Source organism: Babylonia areolata, chromosome 7 (genome assembly GCF_041734735.1).
Source record: "Babylonia areolata isolate BAREFJ2019XMU chromosome 7, ASM4173473v1, whole genome shotgun sequence".
NCBI classification, from domain to species: Eukaryota; Metazoa; Mollusca; class Gastropoda; order Neogastropoda; family Buccinidae; genus Babylonia; species Babylonia areolata.
The window spans coordinates 42,147,729-42,173,518 of NC_134882.1; the positions used below are offsets into that span (position 1 = coordinate 42,147,729).

Genomic DNA, 25,790 nt, shown 5'->3' on the forward strand with positions numbered 1-25,790 from the left:
TTCTGACGACATCTTTATTTATGTGTATATTTATATATGTATATATATAATTTTTTAACGGAAGCCACACAGTTTGAAAGTGGTCTTTGTCATCATAGTTTTTCGCAGTATATACGTATCTTTTTTAGATAAAAATGTACACCTCTTTAGTAAGTATCAATGCACACACACATCAACAACATCACATGACCTGTATCCCGCCAGCTTGAGCATGTCACGTGATTGCATACATTTTCGAACTTTTTTCCCCCGCTCATCAACAGGCGTGGTTATTTACCAGAGCCAGCAAATTCATATACAGCAATGTATCTGACCAAATCCACCAGTTTTTAGCACGTTTCAACGTTGTTTCATGCACATAAATATCGAGATCAAAAATCGCATCCGTTTAGCAATTGTTTCTTTGTGTGTGCGTGTGTGTGTGTGTGTGTGTGTGTGTGTGTTTGCGCGGGGGAAGGCGTGTGTGTTTGATCAAACGCACGAATGACTGTTGCAATCAGTGAGTCGATAAGAATCTTTCAACACACAAGTCCGTCAACAACTCAGTGTGCGAGTCTCTTGTGGTGTGTTGTTAAGCGCCGTATACACACACTTCACCAATGCCCCCGGTACGTCCTCAAGAATCTTCTAACGCACTGCGGGTCAATAAATATATTCCATACCCACGGTCAGATCTTCACCGCCATTCAGGTACCCCTCTTGGAACGCCAGACGGACAGACATCCAGGACTCACCCCCACGATCAACGGAACCTTCATCCAACCAGGAGCCAGGCCCTGAACAACTTGACGTGAAGGGCGTCAAACAACAGGTCGTCAAACTGACCTACAACTTCAGTCAGTCCTGTACACACCTGAAGACCCAAGCCCCACACGGTGCCATCAGTTCTAAGGAACAGAACTACTGTCACACATAATCATCAGCGTGTCCAGTGACTGACAAGGCTGGAAATAGAACTACTGTCACACATAATCATCAGCGTGTCCAGTGACTGACAAGGCTGGAAATAGAACTACTGTCACACATAATCATCAGCGTGTCCAGTGACTGACAAGGCTGGAACCCGACCCCACACGGTGACATCAGTTGTAAAGAACAGAACTGCTGTCACATATGTTAGCGTGTCCAATGTCTGACGAGGATGGAAACCCCCAAACCACTATTGCTATCAATTCTAACGAACGGAATTGTTGTGACTCAACAATAGACCGCTGGATAGTTCCGTGCTTACCTGACTTAAAGAGGAACGTCACATGATCTGTGCTCGCGAAGTTGATTGGCTCTCTAAAACTGCGAGCAACAAAGGAGATTGAGAGGGGCAGAACGTGCGAAACAGCAGACTTCTTTTTTATTATTATTTTTTTTTTTAAATATACTTTTTGCTTTATATTTTGGTTTCCGTATTGTACACTTCGTGTACGATGGCACTTCATTCTACCGTGTTTGGTTGTAGCGATGGAGGCCATCAACTGGAGAAATGGAGGACTGCACATGTTTGCTGCTTTTGTCTATGTCTATCGCCTTTAGCATTGCTCGTGATTTCGATGAGTCAGATGCGCATGCACAAGATCCAAGACAGCTGGGGAACTCTCCAGCGGCCTGTAGTGTAGCCAGTGAGTGACGGGCGGATGGAGGGACAGGGTGGATGGAGAGACAGGGTGAGTGACGGGCGGATGGAGGGACAGGGTGGATGGAGAGACAGGGTGAGTGACGGGTGGATGGAGGGACAGGGTGGATGGAGAGACAGGGTGAGTGACGGGTGGATGGAGGGACAGGGTGAGTTTACGGGTGGATGGAGAGACAGGGTGAGTAACGAGTGGATGGAGGGACAGGGTGGATGGAGGGACAGGGTGGATGGAGGGACAGAGTGAGTGACGGGTGGATGGAGGGACAGGGTGAGTGACGGGTGGATGGAGGGACAGGGTGGATGGAGGGACAGGGTGAGTGACGGGTGGATGGAGGGACAGGGTGGATGGAGAGACAGGGTGAGTGACGGGTGGATGGAGGGACAGGGTGAGTTTACGGGTGGATGGAGAGACAGGGTGAGTAACGAGTGGATGGAGGGACAGGGTGGATGGAGGGACAGGGTGAGTGACGGGTGGATGGAGGGACAGGGTGGATGGAGGGACAGAGTGAGTGACGGGTGGATGGAGGGACAGGGTGGATGGAGGGACAGGGTGAGTGACGGGTGGATGGAGGGACAGGGTGAGTTTACGGGTGGATGGAGAGACAGGGTGAGTAACGAGTGGATGGAGGGACAGGGTGGATGGAGGGGCAGGGTGAGTGACGGGTGGATGGAGGGACAGGGTGGATGGAGGGACAGGGTGAGTGACGGGTGGATGGAGGGACAGAGTGGATGGAGAGACAGGGTGAGTGACGGGTGGATGGAGGGACAGGGTGAGTTTACGGGTGGATGGAGAGACAGGGTGAGTAACGAGTGGATGGAGGGACAGGGTGGATGGAGGGACAGGGTGAGTGACGGGTGGATGGAGGGACAGGGTGGATGGAGGGACAGGGTGAGTGACGGGTGGATGGAGGGACAGGGTGAGTTTACGGGTGGATGGAGGGACAGGGTGTGTGACGGGTGGATGGAGGGACAGGGTGTGTGACGGGTGGATGGAGGGACAGGGTGGATGGAGGGACAGGGTGAGTTTACGGGTGGATGGAGAGACAGGGTGAGTAACGAGTGGATGGAGGGACAGGGTGGATGGAGGGACAGGGTGAGTGACGGGTGGATGGAGGGACAGGGTGGATGGAGGGACAGGGTGAGTGACGGGTGGATGGAGGGACAGGGTGAGTTTACGGGTGGATGGAGGGACAGGGTGTGTGACGGGTGGATGGAGGGACAGGGTGTGTGACGGGTGGATGGAGGGACAGGGTGGATGGAGGGACAGAGTGAGTGACGGGTGGATGGAGGGACAGGGTGAGTGACGGGTGGATGGAGGGACAGGGTGAGTGACGGGTGGATGGAGGGACAGGGTGAGTGACGGGTGGATGGAGGGAGGGACAGGGTGGATGGAGGGACAGGGTGAGTGACGGGTGGATGGAGGGAGGGACAGGGTGGATGGAGGGACAGGGTGAGTGACGGGTGGATGGAGGGAGGGACAGGGTGGATGGAGGGACAGGGTGAGTGACGGGTGGATGGAGGGAGGGACAGGGTGGATGGAGGGACAGGGTGAGTGACGGGTGGATGGAGGGACAGGGTGAGTGACGGGTGGATGGAGGGACAGGGTGGATGGAGGGACAGGGTGGATGGAGGGACAGAGTGAGTGACGGGTGGATGGAGGGACAGGGTGAGTGACAGGTGGATGGAGGGAGGGACAGGGTGGATGGAGTGACGGGTGGATGGAGAGACAGAGTGAGTGACGGGTGGATGGAGGGACAGGGTGAGTGACGGGTGGATGGAGGGAGGGACAGGGTGGATGGAGGGACAGGGTGAGTGACGGGTGGATGGAGGGACAGAGTGAGTGACGGGTGGATGGAGGGACAGGGTGAGTGACGGGTGGATGGAGGGAGGGACAGGGTGGATGGAGGGACAGGGTGAGTGACGGGTGGATGGAGGGACAGGGTGAGTGACGGGTGGATGGAGGGAGGGACAGGGTGGATGGAGTGACGGGTGGATGGAGAGACAGAGTGAGTGACGGGTGGATGGAGGGACAAGGTGTGACCGGCCCACAGTAACGGGACTGAAGGACGGAGCCACACGCACAAAAGCAGTCAGAAAAGTGCAGGGGTTTTATTCACACCAACACTCACCGTCCAAAAGTCACCTTCTTTCTCACCCCTCCCCTCCTCCTCCCGCTCCCATCTCTTTCTTGCTTTTTTTTTTCTTTCTTTTTTTGCGACATAATCTGAAATTTAGTAATGTTATGCTTTAGTATTATTTATTTTTCCTTTTCATGAGGGCTGGATGAAAACAAGCCATTTGTGCTTATTCCTTTTTTCCCTCAATAAAAAAAAAGGTTTGTTCGTTCGTTCGTTCGTTCCCCCTATCTCCCCCCTGCCTAACTAAACAGAATGACTATGTATTGGTAATAGATACGAAAAAAAAAGACAACCAGAGAGAAAGAAAGTGCCACAAATCTGTAGCAGTATCGTTCTTGTAGGTTCTCTGCTTTCCTCAAACTGCACCTACACGTTGCATAACATACAAAACCAAACATCTGATCTGGAGATGCAGAAACCCTAGCTGTGTTCTCACAACTCGATCTTCGACAACATGACGTTTCCCACTACCAACCCACCCCCTAATCGATGCACTGCTTCGACCCCATCCACTCCCACCACCCCGGCCACTCCAACCTGTTTAGTGTATGAAGACATTCAGTTTTAGAGTTATGCATGCATGTAAATGACTGGTGTGAAAGCGCATTATTTGTCTCTGCACAAGATTCAGCGCTATATAAATAATATCATTATTATTATCATTAAGACATGGGTCAAGCAACTATCTACCAGCCAATTCGCGTTCGATCATTGTGGAGTCTGACAAATATACAGCCGAATATCAGCGCTGGTCTGAACACAAACTACGCACGACAATATACCACGAGAAACATTGGCCGTTAAGTAACCTGCCATTAATGCAGGAATAGATGATGATTCAGTGTTTGTGATATAGTGTGGCACTGAAGGGCGTACTATATCCCACCCGCTACCACCACCCCTATCCTCACCTCTCCCCCTTCTACACCAAGAGCAGATGAAGGATTCAACACCAGCTGCTCTGTGAAAGTTTGAAACATTAGGTTCTCGCTTATTTCTATATACTTTGTAAATTAATCAAAAAGAGGAAGGCAAACATGTACGATGACTCAGGTGACCGATCACCTTTGAGCAAGATGACGTCATATGTGTTTATGACACAGAAATCCAGCCTGAAAACACGAACCAGGGCTGAGCTGGATCTGTTTCCTAACTGGAGATCTAGAGATGTCCTGCAGGTGGCGAAGGGTAGCTATCGATCGGCTTTTTTCAATGATTGAAACGAGCATTGCACAATATCTGTGTGTATGCGCGCGTGTATGAGTGTGTGTATGTGGGGGTGGGGGTGGGGTAGGGTGGGGCTGGGGGGTTTGTGTGTGTGTGTGTGTGTGTGTGTGTGTGTGTGTGTGTGTGTACACAGCCGACAAAAGGATTGTCTCATGAACTGTGACACACTGACGGGCCAGTCACCATCTGAACGCTGGCAAGAAGCCTCACTCTCTCTTAGTTTGTGCGTCATCACGTGGTCTGTCGTCACACGTATCACACCACACTTACTCGTTCCGTCACGTGAACGCGAGACACTCCTGGTCGCTCCGTCACTGAAACGTCACTCTTTTGGCCGACCTGTTGCGTGCAAGTGACTCACCCCAATGATCGCTCCGTCCCCCTCCCCCAAATAATCGCTCCGTCACTGAAACATCACACTTTTGGCCGGCCCTTGCATGAACGTGACTCCCCTTCACCCCCACTGATGTCTGTCACTAGAGCGTCACTCTTTTGGCCGACCTGTTGCATGAACGTGATTCCCCCTCCCACCCCCAATAATCGCTCCGTCACTGGAACGTCACTCTTTTGGCCGGTCCGTTGCGTGACCGCGGCTGAGCGTTGGCCGGCCGTCACATGAAGGTGACCTTTTTGGCCACAGAGGCGTCGAGAAAGGACCAGCGGGGGTCGTCGGGCGAGGACCCCTCTCCGTCAGGGCCCGGGGGCAGGGGGGAAGAGGTGAGGGAGGGGAGGTGGGCCGGCGAGGGCTTGCCGCTGCAGCTATCGCCCAGCGGCTGCAACTCCACCGCGCTGCCGCTTCCGCTTCCGCTGCCGACGCCCGCCGCGCGGGTCACCGAGTCGCGGTCGCTGAGCTCCGAGTTCCTGTCGAACGACTCCCCCAGCCCCTCGTCCCGCCTCTGCTTAGCCGACCCCGAGCTCTCCGTGTCCCCCTCACCCTCACACCCCCTCTTCCCCCCTCCTCCTGGTCCCCCACCCCTTTCACCTCCACCACCACCTCGCTCCTCATCCTCGCCGTCGATGGAGTCCAGACGCGCGACGTTCCCGTTGAGGGGCTTGAGCGACTCCCGGCGGATCCTCTCCGCCTCTTCTTCGGGGATGGTCTCCGGGATGGTGTTGCTGGGCGTTCTCCGCACGCCGTGCTTCTCGATGGTCACGTCCACCTCTGTGATGACGGCGCTGTCCCCTCCGGGGTCCTGGGAAGCCAGGTTGCGGGTGGACCCCCCGGAGGAGCTCTTGAGGGACCCCGAAGGGCTGCTGGACTGGTAGGAGAAGGAGCGCTTCAGGCGGTCCAGGGCCATCACACTCTTCTTGCGGGACAGGCGGCGGTCTGGAAAGCAGGAGGAGGAGGAGGAGGAGGAGCAGGAGGAGGAGGGAAGAGAAAAGGGAAGTTGGTTTAATTTTAACGATTGTAGAATTTGGAACTCGTGAAACATAAAACTACGTATCGTATAAAGTTTATGTGTATGAAAAATGTATGTATGTATGCATGTATGTATGTATGTATGTAGTGTGTGTGTGTGTGAGAGTGTGTCTGCGTGTGTGTAGTAAGGAAATCAAATGATACAACATATGGTTAGTGTGATGAAATAATGTTTCTCCTCAAATGTTTGTCGTATTCCATGGTTGAAGTTTACAAAATATTACACAAAAATTGTCATGAAAACGTATCACATAAGAAAAAAATAGAGCAACAACAAGCTTACAGTTCATAATATGCTAAACCATGAACATAAGAATATAAGTCGTGAGAGTATAATTATCTACAAAAGAGTTAAGACCTCCATGGTCTGAAGATGTCATCATCGCTAATTTTCCTTCTTTTTTTTTCAATAATGAATCAGAAAACAAAAACCACTTTAAATGGGGGGTGGGGGAGTGGGGGGAAAATAGACTTAACCCTTTCACCGCCAAGCTCGCATTTATGCACAGGCGTGGTAGAGGACCCATGTCACTGAAAGGTCTGTTATCCATGAACCTACTGCTCTTAGTGTTCGGTGGTAGGATAGGCCATATTTTCTATACATCTCAGGGGGAATCCCCAGCTATTCTTAGCCACTGTCTTTTCTGCGTTTATACCACAAGGGAATTTTGTACTCTAAACTGACTGGCGGTGAAAGCGTTAAGTTGAGGGGGTTAAATGCCAGCTGTTTATTTTTTTCCTCAAGAGAAAAATGTTTTATTTAGTCCAAAGTACAGGCGAACTGACAGGTGATGATAAAGGTTTGGTATTGTTGTTACTGTATTCATTCATTCATTCATTCAAACAGCCATTCATTTAAACTTATTTCATTCATTCACTGAATTATTTCTTCTTCTTCTTTTTTTTTTTTTTGAGGGGGGGGGGGGGTGGGCGGGGGGGGGGGGGGGGTGGTGGTGGTGGTGGTGGTGGTGGTCAAATTGCTTCTTTATTGCTTCGTAAATTTTCATCATCAATTAGTCCCCTAATCATACTACAGCTGGAGACTATTAATTGCTTCATTACTGCTTGGTAAATTTTAATCATCAATTAGTCCCCTATTCATATAACAGCCGGAGACTATTGCTTCAGTAAAAAAAAAAACACACAAAAAAACCACTGACCACTTCAACAGAGAAGACATCGGAGTAAAAAACAAACAATAAACCCGACACATCTTAATCAATGGTCGTTGACCACAATAGGCGGAACGTGTGACAACGAAGCAGAACGTATATGATTGACAACGATGGGGTTGGGGATTGGGGGGGGGGGGGCGGGTGGGGGTGGGGGGTGGACAACGACTGCTGGGAAACAGGGAAATGCGGGCGTGGGTGAGTGAAGAAGTGGAATGAACTTGGATGAACATTCCCGGAGACACAAACTTGGCTTGACCCCCATGTTGTAAAACCTGATAACTGGGATGCACATCGTTCCCGAATACACAAACATGTAAAACCATGATAAGTGGGATGAACATTTCCAGGAGACACAAACATGTAAACCATGATAAATGGGATGCACATCATTCCCGAATGCACAAACATGTAAACCATGATAACTGGGATGAACATTCCCGGAGACACAAACATGTAAACCATGATAACTGGGATGAACATTCCTGGAGACACAAACATGTAAACCATGATAACTGGGATGAACATTCCTGGAGACACAAACATGTAAACCATGATAAATGGGATGAACATTCCTGGAGACACAAACATGTAAACCATGATAAATGGGATGAACAGTCCCAGAGACACAAACACGTAAACCATGATAACTGGGATGAACATTCCCGGAGACACAAACATGTAAACCTTGGTAACAGGGATGAACATTCCCGGAGACACAAACACGTAAACCATGATAACAGGAATAAACATTCCTGGAGACACAAACATGTAAACCATGATAAATGGGATGAACATTCACATAGACACAAACATGTAAACTTTGACAAATGGGATGAACATTCCCGGAGACACAAACATGTAAACCCTGATAACTGTGATGAACATTCCCGGAGACACAAAAATGTAAACCCTGATAACTGGGATGAACATTCACGGAGACACAAACATGTAAACCATGACAAATGGGATGAACATTCCCGGAAAATGTAAACCCTGATAACTGGGATGAACATTCCCAGAGACACAAACACGTAATCAGTGATAAATGGGATCAACATTCCTGCAGCCACAAACATGTAAACCCTGATAACTGGGATGAACATTCCCCGGAGACAAAAACATCTATTGACCCCATAATGTAAACCTTGATAACACAGAGGTACGGCCTACCCATCACCATTTTCATCGTTCACACACACACACACACACACACACACACACACACACACACACACACACACACGCACGCACACACACAGTCACACATACCCAATGGCAGCAATACCACTAACAATGATTAGTTAGAGCACAGTCACTGGGCTGACCCTGTATAATCCATGTCAGAATTCGGTGAGGGGAAAATGATGTAAACTCCAACACACCCAGTGTAGGCTATATTTCAATCCCGAAAACGGAGTACGGCTGACTAAATGGCTTGGCTAAATAGGATCACACATATGTAAAAGCCTGCTCACTGGGGAAAAAAAGTGAAGGTGTGATTGCAAGCCACCAACGCGGATGACCCGAGCTTTGTACAACGATGCATTCGAATATCAAATAGGATTAAGATATGGAATAAAACCCCAATAAAACACCCCAAAAACCTCCGACATCAAAATGACCAAAATAACACAATTTGGAAAGTAACATCACAAGTCTTCGTGTGATACGCCAGTAAGCGAACGGATGCAAGATGGGACAATACGATAGAACATGACGAAATATAATTCATTAAGGACAAATTAATGTGATATGTGACAGTGATGACATTTTGACATATAAATATGAATACAATTATTTCACGTATAAACATGAATACAATCACTTTGATGTCGTTCGAAAGGGATTCTATTTCCTATCCATTAGCGTGCGTGGGAAATCGTAAAGTTTCTTAAACGGCAGTGCTAAAATACACAAGCAAACAAAAACCCGTACATTTTTTTTTTTAGTCTTAGCGAATAAACCGGAGTATAATTGAAGTCGAAAAATCAAGAAAACTTTATAAAAAAAGAAAAAGAAAAAAGAAAAAAAAAGAAGAAATGAGACTTTAGTCCTAAAACGAATAACTAAGAAAATGGTTGACAATTGTTAAAAGTTTACATGCCATGTTTTCAGACTGCCTCGTTAGTTCAAACGTACCCAACAAACGTCATGCACACAAACAACGCACTGCAGTTCAACATACTCTTAAAAGGCAATCAAACAATTCATTCATACGATCAGTGGCTCAGCACGCGTGCAGAGAAAACAACGTCAAAGCAACATGACATCGTTGATTGCAGGATGGAGGGAGAGAGGGGTGGGAGGATGGAGGTGGGAGGGAGGGTGCGGGGTGGTAGGTGAAGGGTGAGCAGCTGCTTACAGAAATACAACCAGTCCGCTGCATGCACGGGATTCAAGTGTAGAAAACGCAAAGCAACATTTAACCCCTTGACTACTGTATGACAAGTACGCTCGTCACCTCACCGAGATAAAAATTGAGTTCACAGGTCTTGATGTCAAACACCGTTTTTAATTTGGAATTATTTTTGAGGCTGCATTACCTTTGGTCATCGGAACCAATTATATAATTGAGATGCGCGCACAAAATGTTGGAAAAGCCACAGAAACTGATGCCACGTTGACGTCACCTAAACAAGAGTCAGCAGTCAAGGGGTTAAAGCACAATTCGGGTAGCAAGAAGGGGAGAGGTTTGAGGGACAGGAAAGGCAAGTAAATGTACGTAGTGCGACAAAAAACAAAAGCAAAAAGGAAAACCATGGACTACATCTGTACTAGCCATTCATCGTTCATAGCGTGAACACCGACAGAACGTCTTCAGAACAGGGCTTCTTCTCTTTCTGCTGAAGACGATGACGGAAGACTTTTCACGTGACCACCACGGGGTTGGTATACGCCATGCTACTTTCTTTCCCCGAGGAATGTGGTTGTGCAGGATCCGCAAACCTGCATCTGCAATTCTCAGGAGCACATGGTCAAAGAAATCAACCAGCATCTGTTGCATCCGCTTGCAGTCTTCACCACCATCGTGGGATGGGCAGGGAGCGAGGAGGGCCTCATTTCCTGCTGCCGTTGTTTCTTTCCTTCAGTTGTGTTTTTTTTTTCTTTTGGTGTCACAGAACCTGGGGCATTTTGTTTTCTATATTTCGATGACGATGAATGGTGATGGAAGTGATGAAGATACTGCTTTGGGATCCGTTTAGGTTTGGGACTACTTGACACGATTGTACTCTCATAATTATGTCCCGGCGACAACCATGTTGAGATATTCGGACACCTGTAGTAATGGTGTGGAAATCTGAGCAACACACCCCAAAAAGCATCCATAAAGTGGACGACCCTCGACTTTGTGGTCCCAGATTTCCCCTTTAACTATGTTCTTTTTTTTCAGACGTTGATCTATGTTATTTTTCTCTTTTTTACCCATCCATCCATGTTCTTTATTTCTTTTTTCCCCGTCCATCTATCTATGTTTTTTTCTCTTTTATTTCCACACATCTATGTTCTTTTCTTTTCCAACCTTTAATCTTTTTATATAAAGAGCCGGGCTACCTTTCTCCATTCGATTCATTGCCAGAAGCAAGATAAGACCTCAACAAGAATGAAATCAGACTTATTATAAAAATCACTAACTTTTTTTTTCTATATTTCCCACAAAAGAGAGACAGACAGACAGACAGAGAGAGAGAGACAGAGAGAGACAGTGACAGAGACAGAGAGACAGAGAGAGACAGACAGACACAGAGACAGAGAGATGGAGAGAGAGACAGGGAGAGAGAGCGAGCCACAGAGAGAGAGAGAGAGAGAGAGAGAGAGAGAGAGAGAGAGAGAGAGAGAAGAAGAAGAAGAAGAAGAAGAAGAAGAAGAAGAAGAACGGGTACGCATGAGGTTGGTCAAATTTCTGTTTCCCGCTCAACAGACAGCATTCCGCCGTCTCTCTCTGCCTCTGTGTCTCTGTCTCTCAACGATCGGATCTTGCTGTCATTTTATGGCAATCTTTTTTTTTTTCACCCCAATTTTTTGTTTGTATATAAAGCAGCATCGAACGATAATTAAGACATAAAAAATCCTGCAGTTTTCTTTTTGTTTTTACTCTTTTTTTCTGAAAGAAAGTAACGGTTAATTGCACAGAAAACCACAAAAGACAGACACAGAATCGGAATGTGTACTATAAATAATGGTTTAATCCACAGACAATCCAAAGAAGACAGGAGACCAAACGTTTGAGAAGAACACTGGCAATATTCCATGGTGAAAAAGAAGAGAAGGGATATGACTGATAGAATAAATATCTTCGTGGATCTCCAAGCTGTACAACGAAGCAAACAAATAAATAAAGAGCGAAAGAAAATGTTATTATTTTATCCAACCCTCCACACTTTCTTCTCCCACACACAAACACGCTTGCGCGCACACTTGCGCGCGCGCGCGTACACACACACACACACACACACGCATAACTATCAAATTCAATAAGAAAACAAACAAAAGGAAAGAAGGAAAAAACACAACCCCAAACACAACCCCAAACTCCACGAAAACAGCTGAAATATTACATGCTCCATTCTCAAAAGAAACAAAAAGAAAACTACAACAAAAGAAAACGCTCCACAAAATCACAAGCTTTAACAGAATGTTACACAACTCACGAAATAAGTTGCGAAGAAGTGCAAGAACAAAAAAAAAAAGAAGAAGTACATCTGCACAGTCATCAATAACTCAACAGCCTTTTCAAAAACACCCCAGAGTTAAACAAAAGCAGTTGTTTCTATTCAGCAAGCAGACAAACATGAAGACTATCGTTAAGCCAAGAGTTTAGAGCGGTGCAAGAAAGAACAGTGACATTGCAAGTGAAACAAAACGAGCAAAGAATAAAAATATTATAAAACAAAATGTTAATTGTATGTTGAAAGAAATGCCACAAGTTTTGTGACGCTAAAGAGACTACACATGCACGCACCCAACATCTCCCCCACAAACATAGATTCAACCCACAAGTAGTAGGGTATACAAAAAACAACAACTGATGCTAGTAATCAGAATAAAAACACTAACATAAAAGTTCAAAAATAATTCTGAACGACATCAAAGACGAACACTATTCACTTGTCACACTCAGTAACCTACGTCGTTACAAATCCAATGTTACGGTTGCTTTTTGTACGCAGACCTAAAATGTCAAGTTGCAATAGTAATAAGAGAGAAAAAAGGGGGATATTTTAGATCTTAGACTGCCGTCGATATTCAAGGCAAGTTTAGAAACTAGCTACACGAGACACTGCAATCATTTACCCGAAAGAATTTCACAAAGTACTGCGATATACATAATGTATCATACAACGAGTTACGATTAGGGATTTCAAACTGAAACCAGTCACACGAAGACCACAAATAAAAACTGGCATCAACAGAATGACGCGAGCTGTGAAGTTAGTGACCGGTCACCAGACCAGTTAGACACGTACTGACTACTTGAGACAACTGGCTCACGCACTCAAACTGTAATTCTGAAGTGGAGGCCTCTGACAGTCTAGCACTGATGTTGTGGCCATTCATCCCTTGTACCACTTCCTGCATACTGATAAACATCACCCTGTGCTCATTAAGTTTTAAACATGTTTCAAAATGCTGTGAAGCCTAAAATAATAAGTGAAATGATAACTTTTACGATTCCAAATGCATGTGACTGTCTTTACACACAAAGCCACTCACCAGGAAATTTTCTCTCAGTTCCACATTAAGTGTTGTTCCTGAATTTGATGAGACAGCTCTTTCACATACAGAATTGTTTCGGAATTCTCAGTTGAAGAAAAGTTTGGAGCTAAGCTTGGACGCAGTATAATTTGGGTTCAAAGCTTGAAACCAAACGCTCAGTGCACTTGTCAAGGTCTGACGTTATTCCAGCATTGGGTATCCATTGCATATCTTCCATCTGTCTTTCATAAAACCAACTGTCCTGCATAAAATCAACGTCTGTATACTGCTATCTTCCTAAATAGATTCACCACCTGTCCTTAAGAAATTACCATATGTCCTGGATAAAATGACCACCTGCAAATTACCACCTGTCTGTAATAAATCTACCTTCCTGTCCTTAGTAAAATTACCATCTGTCTTTGGATAAAATTACCCAAACCCCACCCCTCAACCCCAAAGTGTTCAAAACTCTTTTCCACTGAAAATTCCTTTCGAAGAACCAATGTGGAGGCTCAAAGCTATTTTCATCATGCACCCCATCACTTTTATTCCCTGACAACCGACCCAAACATAGCACTTTCCATCCCCCCCACCCCCCGCCCTGCACCATCCTGTCCTCTCCACAAAGCAAAACAAATACTGTATCCAACCAGCTCCCCAATGAAGAAAGCTGTGCTACATTATATCGATCTGTAACAGATGAACTAATCAGTGGCAAAACCAGTTACCCCGAATCACCTCCAAACAGTCTCGGGAAATGCACAGACAGCAGCTGTCCTGCCTACAGAAGTTAAAACACAGTGGGGCGATCAGGGGCGTTTGGTCTCAGAGGCCAGCCAGTCAGAGTAAATGAGTAGCCACACTCCCGAAGAGCTAATACCGATATGCAACCCCACAGAGGCCCCAACACCTTATTAGGGGGTGTGTGGTGTGTGTGTGTGTGTGTGTGTGGTGGGGGGAGGGGGAGGGGGGGAGCGGCGTTGGGAGAAAGATGTTTTTCGTTTTGTTTTGTTTTGTTTTTTCTTCAATGTTCTGCGTGCCATCTTATAAACTCGTGTGCTTTTTGAACTTCTGCTTCCATGCGTATGTTTGTGTGTGTGTGTGTGTGTGTGTGTGTGTGTGTGTGTGTGTGTGTGTGTGTGTGTGTGTGTGTGTGTGTGGTTCTTTGTTTGTGAGTGCACACGCTACTTCTGGAATGATGGATGTGTGACTTTAAAAAAATGTAAATGACATGAACTCCTTGCCTGAGAGTTGTCAGCGTGAGTCTGCATCATCATCATCATCATTATTATTATCATAAATCACCACCATCATCACCACCACCACCACCACCATCATCACTCTTTTATCACTCTCAATTCTCATCATCACATCAAAGCAGTTCACAGCTCAAAGTCAGAGCTGTCGCGGGACTCGACACTGAGGTCCCCGTCCCCCCAGCTCTTGCCCGAGGAGTCGAAGCTGCCCTGCTGCATGCCCAGGGACTTCCAGTAGCGGACCTTCTTACTTGTGGGTTTTGGCTGGTTGGGGTTGGGCGTCTTCATGCCGTTGTTGCGCAGGATCTCCAGCAGCTCGAAGCGGAAGGAGGACACGTCCTGCTTGAGCTCGTTGATGTCGTCCTCCGTCACGCCCTCGCCGCCCTGCCGCGTGCGCTGCTTGTGCATGATGTAGCGCTTCACCAGGTCACGCATCACCGCCTGTGAGGAAAGCACACCGCTTCTGTGCATATATGTTATGGATTACCAAGATATATGCACAATGGCTGTGTGGGAAGCACAACGCTTCTGTACATTTTGGAAGCAGGGCTCAACTTCTGGAGACGTTTTCTCTTCCAACACCTGTGGGAAGTGCTGTGCATCCAGAATCGGCCTCTTCTCCCATATGAGGACACACACCGACAGGTAACCCTGCCTGCCTGCCTACTCATCCGTAGGTCCGACGGGAGACTCCATCACACACACACACACACACACACACACACACACACACATGGATGGATTACCAAGATACATACACAGTGCCTGCAGGGGTAACACATCGCTTCTGTACATATACGTCGTGGACTACCACGATATATACACAGTGCCTGCGTGGGAAGCACATCAATTCTGTACATATACGTCATGGACTAGCAAGTTAAAAACACCACCTGCAGAGGAAACACGACGCTTCTGTACATATTGCCAAGATATATACAGTGCCTATATAGGGGGAGGTAGGACGTGGGAAACACGCTAGAGGGACGCTGAACTGAACGCTGAACGACTTTAATGACTCAGGCCAACAGCCCCTATCATGACATTTGTGAGAATAAAAAAACAACCACCCAAAACCCCCAAAAAACATGTCCATTATATTCAGCCGTCTAACAGACAGACGCACACACACACACACCTTCACACGTCAAACAATAATCCAAACATACACTTTGTCATACTCATCCATTCACACACTCACATTCTAATACCTGCCTACCACACACGCCCATCCTAAAAAAAAATTAAAAAAAAAAAATCATTCACACTGACACCCACAGACAGGCATGCCTATCATCGCACGAAAAAAAACAACCCCAAACCCCCACATATGTTAACTCGACAGGAAACGACCAACTTGCATGCTATTTGAAGTGGGACTTTCATTCTAGTGCTATTCTGCTAATGCTCTTTTCCTAAAGGCCTGAACAACGAATTTTGCCACACTAACTGATCTGGGGAGTCAACATTAAATAGTTTAGAGAGCCTTTTATCTGTGCCAATATAAAGGGTGAAACAAGGTAAAAATTTCCTACGGATATCAGAGGGAGAGAGAGAGGGAGGGAGGGAGAGAAAGGGAGAGAGGGAGGGAGGGAGAGAAAGGGAGAGAGAGGGAGAGGGAGGGAGGTAGACACACAGAGAGAAACACACAGAAAGAGACTGATTGATAAAAATTCAACACACACATGAGCGCTCCCCCCCCCACCCCCCGACGCGCGCGCGCGCGCACACACACACACACACACACACACACACACAGCCTGCTTACCTGGTATTTCATTTCCCGCTCATTGAGTTTTTTCACAATTTTCTGCAAAATGCCAAAAAAACAGGAAATATTTGAGAAACCAAGTTTTCCAGAGAAAAATACTCATAAATAAGACTAACGAACTGATACTGATAAAAAAACAAACAAACCAATAACAACAAAACAATAACAACAACAAATACAACGGTATTAGCACCCGAAAGGAAATATAAAAAAAAAAAAAAAATGCGAGAAAATGAAAAGTAGAAGGCAAGAAAGAATCAAGGACAGAAGGAAAGATCAAAGACAGAAGAAAGAAAGAATCAAGGACAGAAGGAAAGAAAGAATGAAAGACAGAAGGAAAGATCAAAGACAGAAGGAAAGAAAGAATCAAGGACAGAAAGAATCAAGGACAGAAGGAAAGAAAGAATGAAAGACAGAAGGAAAGATCAAAGACAGAAGGAAAGATCAAAGACAGAAGGAAAGAAAGAATCAAGGACAGAAGGAAAGAAAGAATCAAGGACAGAAGGAAAGAAAGAATCAAGGACAGAAGGCAAGAAAGAAAGGAAGAAAGAAGGAAAGAAAGAATGAAAGACAGAAGGAAAGATCAAAGACAGAAGGAAAGAAAGAATGAAAGACAGAAGGAAAGAAAGACAGAAGGAAAGAAAGAATCAAAGACAGAAGGAAAGAAAGAATAAAAGGAAAGAAGGAATCAAAGAATCAAAGACAGAAGGACAGAAAGAATGAAAGACAGAAGGAAAGAGAAGGAGGACAGACGGAAGCAACGGCGGATGGAAGGAAGGAATAGAGACAGAAAGAAAGAAAGAAAAAAAGATGTAAATCTAGCAAGCAAGAAAACGAGAAAAAAAAGACAGAAAGAAAGAATGGAATGAATGGCAGAAAAGAAGAACAGAACGAAAGAAGGATGGAGGGAATGTGGGAATGAAGGAAGAAATAAAAGAGGGAAGCATTCAACCAACCCAACACACACACACACACACACACACAGAGAGAGAGAGAGAGAGAGAGAGAGAGAGAGAGAGAGAGAGAGAGAGAGAGAGAGAGAGAGAGTAAACAACTCATCTTCTGTGTTCGTGGGCTGCAACTCCCACGAGTGGGCTTTTACGTGTATGACCGTTTTTACCCCGCCATGTAGGCTGCCACACTCCGCTTTCGGGGGTGTGCATGCTGGGTATGTTCATGTTTCCATAACCCAACGAACGCTGACATGGATTACAGGATCTTTAACGTGCGTATTTGATCTTCTGCTTGCGTATACACACGAAGGGGGTTCTGGCACTAGCAGGTCTGCACATATGTTGACCTGGGAGATCGTAAAAATCTCCACCCTTTTCCCACCAGTCGCTATCACCGAGATTTGAACCCGGGACCCTCAGACTGAAAGTCCAACGCTTTAACCGCTAGGCTATTGCGCCCGTCAAATGAAATAAATCAATCAATTAATTCAGAAAATAAATGAAAATAAAAATACACATCTCCACAACATCCCCCCCCCCTACCCCCCCTCCGCAGAAGAAAAAGAAAAAGTTACCCTGATGCTCTGCCAGCGGTTGTGTTTCTGCTTGGTGGAGCAGAAGCAGAGCTTGTTCTTGAACCAGAGGAGGATGTAGTAGAGGCTCTTGGGGCTGGGGATGATGTTGAAGGGGGTGGGCAGGGTGCCGCTGTCGTCAAAGTAACTGATCCACAGCTTGGAGCGCGCGAACTTCCACTCTTCGTCAGCTTGGCTCTGGGGGCATACATGGTCACGTGGGTGGGTGGGTGGGTGGATAGAGACGTGGATGGATGTGATATATATCTATCTATCTATCTATCTATCTCTCTCTCTCTCTCTCTCTCTCTCTCTATATATATATATATATATATATATATACAGATGAATGGATGGATTCACGGATGGATGGATATATGGATGGATGGTTATTTGGGTGGATGGGTGGATAGAAAAATGGATGTATATATATACATCAGATACATGGATAGTGGATGAGTGGATGAGTGGATGGGTGGACAGATGGATTCATGGATAGGTAAATGGATGGGGGTGGCTGTTTTATTCGGTGGGTGAATGGAATTTGGGTGGGTGGATGAGTGAGGTGGGTGGATGAGTGGCTAAATGGATTGGTAGATGGTTGGGTAGATGGGTGGGTGGATGTATGGATGGGTGGGTGGATGTATGGATGGGTGGGTGGATGTATAGATGGGTGGATGTATGGATGGGTGGGTGGATGTATGGATGGGTGGGTAGATGGATGATTTGTTGGGTGGATGGATGGATGGATGGATGGGTAGGTAGGTTGATGGATGAGTGGATGGATGGAATTTGGGGAGATGGATGGATGGGTGGGTGAGTGGATGGTGGGTGGGTCGGTGGATAGAAATGTAGATGAATGGATGGGTGGGTGGATGGATATGATCATATGGATGGATGGAAAGGTGAATGGATAGATGGGTGGGTGGATGGATATAATTATATGGATGGATGGATGTGTGGATGAATGGATGAATGGATGGCTGCATAGGTTGGTTGGTTGGTGGGTCAATAGATTGGTGGATAACTGGGTGGGTGGATGTGTGTGCGGATGGATGGATGGATGGTTGGATAACTGGGTGGATATGTGGATGGATGTATAGGCGGGTGGGTGGGTAGGTGGATAACTGGCTGGATATAAGGATGGATGGATGTAAGGGTGGATGACTGGATGGATATGTGAATGGATGGATGGGTGGGTGGATAACTGTGTGGATGTGATTCACACACACCCATACCCCCACACACACCCACACCCACACACTTAACCGCCCACCCCCTTCCCTTCAGTATCCCTCCCATCCTACTTCCACGACCTTCCATCTTCCACATGTTTTCTTTTTTCCCGCCTGTCACTGAGAGCGGAGGAAAAACACCGAATTGAACACAGCTACCCGAGACGTTCGTGTCTTCCCTCCCCTCCTCTACACCCCCTCGCCCCCACCCCTAACCTCCACCCACCCCGCCACATGTGTGTGTGTGTGTGTGTGTGTGTGTGTGTGTGTGTGTGTGTGTGTGTGTGTGTGTGTTTGAATGTTGTCTATATGTATGTAAGGACTGTGCTTTTTGGGTGTGGGTGCAGAGTTTGCAAGGAACACGTTGGTGTTTATATGTGACATTGATGTAATGTGTCCACATGTTTAGCAAAAAATCCAGAGTAGATTTCTGGATAGCGTGCTTTGAAAGTATCCATTATTAGTAGTATTAATATCAATATTAGTAGTTGTTGTCGTAGTAGTAGTACTATCATTATTATTATTGTATAATGATAATTAGTCGTGTTCGACAATGACCATCACAACAGAGGAGGCAACTGCTGTCCCGACTATCTGTGCCAGAATTTGATTACAGTGGAGAGTGTCTTGCCCAAGTTACATCCCCACTCTCTCGGCCAAGAAGGATTTAGGACAGTCGGCGTTGGGGTGGTTCCCAGAGACCAGCAAGCCCCTTAAGGCTGCAGCACTAAGAGCCAGTGCTATTTTGCCTCCAAGTTTGAGAGTCATAGTCCTTGACAAAAGACCAAACAGTAAACGACTTCCCATTGCAATGGAGAAACCATTGATCATATAGCTCTCACTTTGCTGATGGCCCAGTTGTAAACTTGTGTGTCAATAAACTGAGTGTTGGGACAACTAGCATTATTGTCGTTACTATCATCAAAATATATAGTCAGCAGACAGACTGGACGTTTACATACATAGATGAGCTGGTAGGAGTTGTTCATCATGGCGATGAGCATGTTGAGCAGGACGACGAGAGCGATGTAGGAGTAGGTGCCGAACATCAGCTTGCCGATGATCTCCGTGAACTCGTGGTGGAAGCGGGGCTTCAGCTCGGCGTGCTCCAGGTCCACCAGCCCGAAGATGGCCCAGTAGAGACTCTGCAGGATCTCGAACAAACTGTTCAGAAAAAAACAAAAGATTATTTTGCTGCCTCATCATCTGCACCGTTTCCCACGCCGCTCATTCCGAGTCCCCAAGACACCCAAACCCGGCTTCCTCTGTCGCGGTCTCAGTGCGGGCAGTCCACAGGGAACCATCGAAGTTAGGTCGCGAGGAGGCCACACATCAGTGGAGACCCTGCACTGCTGCTGAGTCACTTCGGTGGTGTTCGGTAGTGCCTGTTCTGATTTAACGCACTCAGGACACCACCTACTAAGCCCCCTACTGACGACAATAATGGTTTAGTCGCGGAGCCAGACTGACTGAGCGTCTCCCCCAGAGTGGAGACCGCCACCACGTCCCTCCAACGGCAGTCCCCCATAAATCCGCCGACAAACAACAGAATATGGCCCAGTACAGACTCTGTAGAATCTCCAACAAACTGTTACAAAAGGTGGCCTGGTACAGACTATAGAATCTCCAACAAACTGTTACAAAAGGTGGCCTGGTACAGACTATAGAATCTCCAACAAACTGTTACAAAAGGTCTGGTACAGACTGCAGAATCTCCAACAAACTATTACAAAAGGTCTGGTACAGACTGCAGAATCTCCAACAAACTGTTACAAAAGGTCTGGTACAGACTGCAGAATCTCCAACAAACTGTTACAAAAGGTCTGGTACAGACTGCAGAATCTCCAACAAACTGTTACAAAAGGCCTGGTACAGACTGTAGAATCTCCAACAAACTGTTACAAAAGGTCTGGTACAGACTGCAGAATCTCCAACAAACTGTTACAAAAGGCCTGGTACATACTGCAGAATCTCCAACAAACTGTTACAAAAGGCCTGGTACAGACTGTAGAATCTCCAACAAACTGTTACAAAAGGTCTGGTACAGACTGCAGAATCTCCAACAAACTGTTACAAAAGGTCTGGTACAGACTGCAGAATCTATTACAAACTGTTACAAAAGGTCTGGTACAGACTGCAGAATCTCGAACGAACTGTTGGGGAAAAAACCTCTTGTTGTTTGTAAGGGATTGTGCATTACATATATATATATATATATATATATATATATATATATATATACATATAGATAGATATATATATAGATATAGATATATATATATATCTGTGTGTGTGTATGTGTGTGTGTGTGTGTGTGTGTGTGTGTGTGTGTGTGTGTGTGTGTGTGTGTGTGCATCACGACAGGACTTAATATGAGACTCTCTTGTCGACCTGTCGAAGTCACTGTATTTGCATTGTGTATGACAGGTTCCAAAACAATAACAAAACAACAAAAGCAAAAAAAACAACAAACCCAACAAACAACAAAAAAGCAACAACAAAGACACACACACACACACACACACACGCACACACACAGAAACCCAAAAACTCACTTCGCAAAACTGCGGAACTTGCGGTCGCACGAGATATCCTGCTGCTCGCGCGTCCCGAGGGAGCACTCCCGCGCGTGCACCTCCGAGTAGTACCAGTACAGGTGGTTCAGCCCGCAGGCGAACGAGAAGAGCACGAGCAGGAAGATGACGAAGAACTTGAGGATGTCCATCAGCATGCGGCCCAGCGAGATCTGCAGCGGGCCCAAGGAGGGGTTGACGGTGAACATGTAGATCAGCTTCAGAGAGCTGAAGATGTTGGCGGCAGCAAACATGGCCTCGGCCACCAGGTTGGGGTCATAGGCCGGCCACTTCTCGCGGGGCAGGTCGGCGCTGGGGTCACCTCGCTTGCGCTCCTCCTGGACCTGAGGATACGTACGGTACGATGCAATGCAGTGCAGTGCAGTATAGTACAATACAATTCAATACGACGCGATTCGATACGATACAATACAAAACCGTTCAGAGCAGTACAATAAAATACAATACAATACGATACGATACAACACAATATGAAACGATACAACACAACACGATACGATACAACACAAAACGATACTACACAACAAGACAATACAATACAGCGCAGGACGATCGATACGATACAATGTGATGCGGTACAATGCGATGCGATACAATGCGATGCGATACAATGCGATGCGATACAATGCGATGCGATACAATGCGATGCGGTACAAAACAATGCAGTGCAGTGCAGTACAATACCAACAATGCAATACAGTACAACACAGCACAATACACAAAACGATATGATGAAATACAATACAATAGGATATGATACAGTACGATACGAAGAAATACAATACGATACGATACGATACAATACAATACGATACGATACGATACGACGAGACTATACGATACGATACAATACCATACGATATAATACCATACAATACAATACAATACGATACAATACAATGAAATACAATACAAATACGATACATTACGTTACAATACGATACAATACGATACGATACGAAGCAATGCAATACGATACGATACGATACGATACGATACAATACGATAAGATACGATACGAAGCAATGCACTACGATACGATACGATACGAAGCAATGCAATACGATACGATACGATACGATACGATACGATACGATAAGATAAGATACGATACGAAGCAATGCACTACGATACGATACGATACGAAGCAATGGAATACGATACAATACAATACAGCACAAATCGACACAATACAGTACGATACGATACGATACAATGATATACAATGCAGTGTGATGCAATACAAAATGTCTCATCACAAGTCACTGGGAACGTTGATTTTATTGACTTTCTGTGCAATTTCGGTTTTATTTATTTATTTATTCATTTTTTTATTGCTTGTCAGATTAACAACTTGTCTTTGACGAAGTCCATTTAGTCATTTTCTTTCATTGTGTTTCTATTCACTCACCTTTCAGCTCCACCCCCTCCTCCTCCGCCTTTTAAACTACAACATTCAAATGTGAAAATTAATACATTAGCAAAATGTATTCATCACCAGCATGTGATGGGACACGAAACAAAATTTCTCTGCGATACAATTCAACACAACACAGCACAACTCGACACAATACCAGTGCAGTACAGTACAGTACAGTATAGTACAGTACAGTACAGTACAGTACAGTACAGTAGCTTACAGATCAGCATCCTACAGTATAGTACAGTACGATACCATACAATATGATTCAGTATGATACAAAACAATACAACACAATACAATATAAAGCAATACAACGCAGTATGGTATGTCACGATACGGTACAATACAACTCCACACAATGCAGTGCAGTACAATACAACATATTACAATACAGCACGGTGCAGTACAGCAAAGTACAGCAAAATGCAGTGCGGTGCAGCACATCGCAACGTAACACAACTCAACACAACACAGTCTATCGGGAGAAAAAGGCAGATAAGAGTCTTAACCATGCCACTTCCTCCTCAACAGCAAAAGAAAAGAAGAAGAAGAAGAAGAAGAAAAAATCCAACACATCAACAACACAAGCGTGTTCATCAGACAGAGTCCAACACATCAACAACACAAGTGTGTTCATCAGACAGAGTCCAACACATCAACAACACAAGTGTGTTCATCAGACAGAGTCCAACACATCAACAACACAAGTGTGTTCATCAGACAGAGTCCAACACATCAACAACACAAGTGTGTTCATCAGACAGAGTCCAACACTTCAACAACACAAGTGTGTTCATCAGACAGAGTCCAACAGTTCAACAATACATGTGTGTCAAGTGTGTTCACCAGAGACTAGCTAACACAACAAGTATGTTCACCACACACACACACAGACAACAGGCAGACAGCAGTGCGCACGGTACCTGTAGGTAGGCCAGAAGCCGAAGGGTGAAGGTGGCGATGTAGAGGGAGTTGGTGGTGAAGTCAGCGATGTTCCACATGTCGTAGATGTACTCCAGGGCACCCTCATCCCACAGCTGCTTGATCTCCGCCCAGATCAGACCTGCCACACCACCACACCACCATGGTGGTTTACTGTCCGTGGACCCCCGAAAACGGGGTATGGCTGCCTACATGGCGGGGTATAAACGGTCATACACGTAAAAGCCCACTCGTGTACATACGAGTGAACATGGGAGTTGCAACCCGCGAACGAAGAAGAAGTGGAAGAAGAGGAACTGTCGGTAGAGACAGAGCAGAAGTCAACAGAAGTTAGTGGTGTGGAGGAGTGAGTCGTTCGGACTTTTGGGATATCCGGGGTCACAAGTGTTTTCCACTGATGATGTCCACTTCCCGCGCGCGCAGACACATGCGCACGCGCGCGCGCGCACACGCACACACACACATGCACACGCGTGCGCACTGTGCACACGCGTTATCTAACTTTTTCTCATCTTTATTTATTTACCATCATCGTCATTGATATTCACCGTCATTTTTCTCTGTAAGTGTTTTCTTTTTTTCGTAGGTTCTCAAGAAGATCAGGCATCTGCTCTTTTTATTAATTTATTTTTTAATAGCTGATGTGCTGCAGCATATGTGGAACTCTCCGCTCGCGTTGACACCACCTTGAAAGTGAAGCTGAAACTGAAACGAAACGAACTTCAGAGTGCAGAAGGTTCGCCTCCGGCCAACTGGCTGAACCGATCAGCTGTCAGTGAGACGGGCTCAGGCTGTGGCGTGACACTGAACACACAATGACATTGTGGGGTGATGGCCTTGAGGTATCGCGTCCGCCCAGGAAGCGACAACTTCTGACCGCGCTGGCTCCAATCCCATCCTAGCCAGTATTTTCTCTCCCCCCTCCACTCCACTCGACCTTGAGCGGTGGTCTGGACGCTAGTCATTCGGATGAGACGATAAACCGAGGTCCCGTGTGCAGCATGCACTCAGCGCACGTAAAAGAACCCGCGGCAACAAAAGGGTTGTCCCCGGCAAAAATTCTGTAGAAAAATCTACTTCGATAGGAAAACAAAATTGAAGGCAGAAAAAAATCACGCCCCACACCCCCCCCCCCAAAAAAAAAGAAGAAAAAAAAAGAGAGAAAAAAAAAAGAAAAAAAAGGAGGCGCTCTCAGTGTAGCGACGCGCTCTCCCTGGTGAAAGCAGCTCGGATTTCACACAAAGAAATTTGCTGTGACAAAAAGAGAAATGCAATGCAATGCAATGCAATACAATGCAATGCAATACAACCCAGTTGGTGTCCGCGCCCATCCTCATAGCCCAATCCCCAGTCTCTGACTCTCTCTGTCTCTGTCTGTCTCTCTGTCTCTGTTTCTCTGTCTCTCCCACCGTGATGTCGTTGGGAACACACACAAAGCCGCCTGTCGTCCAGTTCCCACAGGCTCTCATGGCTGCTTTCGTCTGATTGCATTTTGGCTTTCCGACTGAGTGAGCAAGAATGTCAAGAAAGAAGAAAAGAAAAGAAAAAAAGAAGAAGAAAAAGTGAGAGAAAAGGACACAGACACACGCACGCACGCACACACGCACACACACACACACACACACACACACACACACACACAGAGCAGTTGTTGCTTATTCAATTTACCATCATGAAATAAAATCGTGATTTGAAATGAAACCTTGACTTGACAGACAGACACAGAGAGAGAGAGAGAGAGAGAGAGAGAGAGAGAGAGA

At 46.1% G+C, this 25,790-nt stretch overlaps 1 protein-coding gene across 1 annotated transcript in view; it reads right to left on the minus strand.

The window, feature by feature from the left end:
• Nucleotides 1-5,544: 5,544 nt before the first annotated feature.
• Nucleotides 5,545-25,790, minus strand: part of LOC143283848 (short transient receptor potential channel 4-like) — a 133,943-nt gene continuing 113,697 nt past the window's right edge. Inside the window, exons 7-14 of the mRNA XM_076590224.1 lie at nt 24,012-24,151; nt 21,627-21,988; nt 20,034-20,235; nt 17,840-18,034; nt 16,309-16,350; nt 14,792-14,981; nt 5,975-6,319; nt 5,545-5,932 (exon numbers count right to left, since the gene is read on the minus strand). Of these exons, the coding sequence (XP_076446339.1) occupies nt 5,604-5,932; nt 5,975-6,319; nt 14,792-14,981; nt 16,309-16,350; nt 17,840-18,034; nt 20,034-20,235; nt 21,627-21,988; nt 24,012-24,151 (1,805 nt within the window). The 3' untranslated portion in view covers nt 5,545-5,603. The remainder of the gene's footprint in view (nt 5,933-5,974; nt 6,320-14,791; nt 14,982-16,308; nt 16,351-17,839; nt 18,035-20,033; nt 20,236-21,626; nt 21,989-24,011; nt 24,152-25,790) is intronic.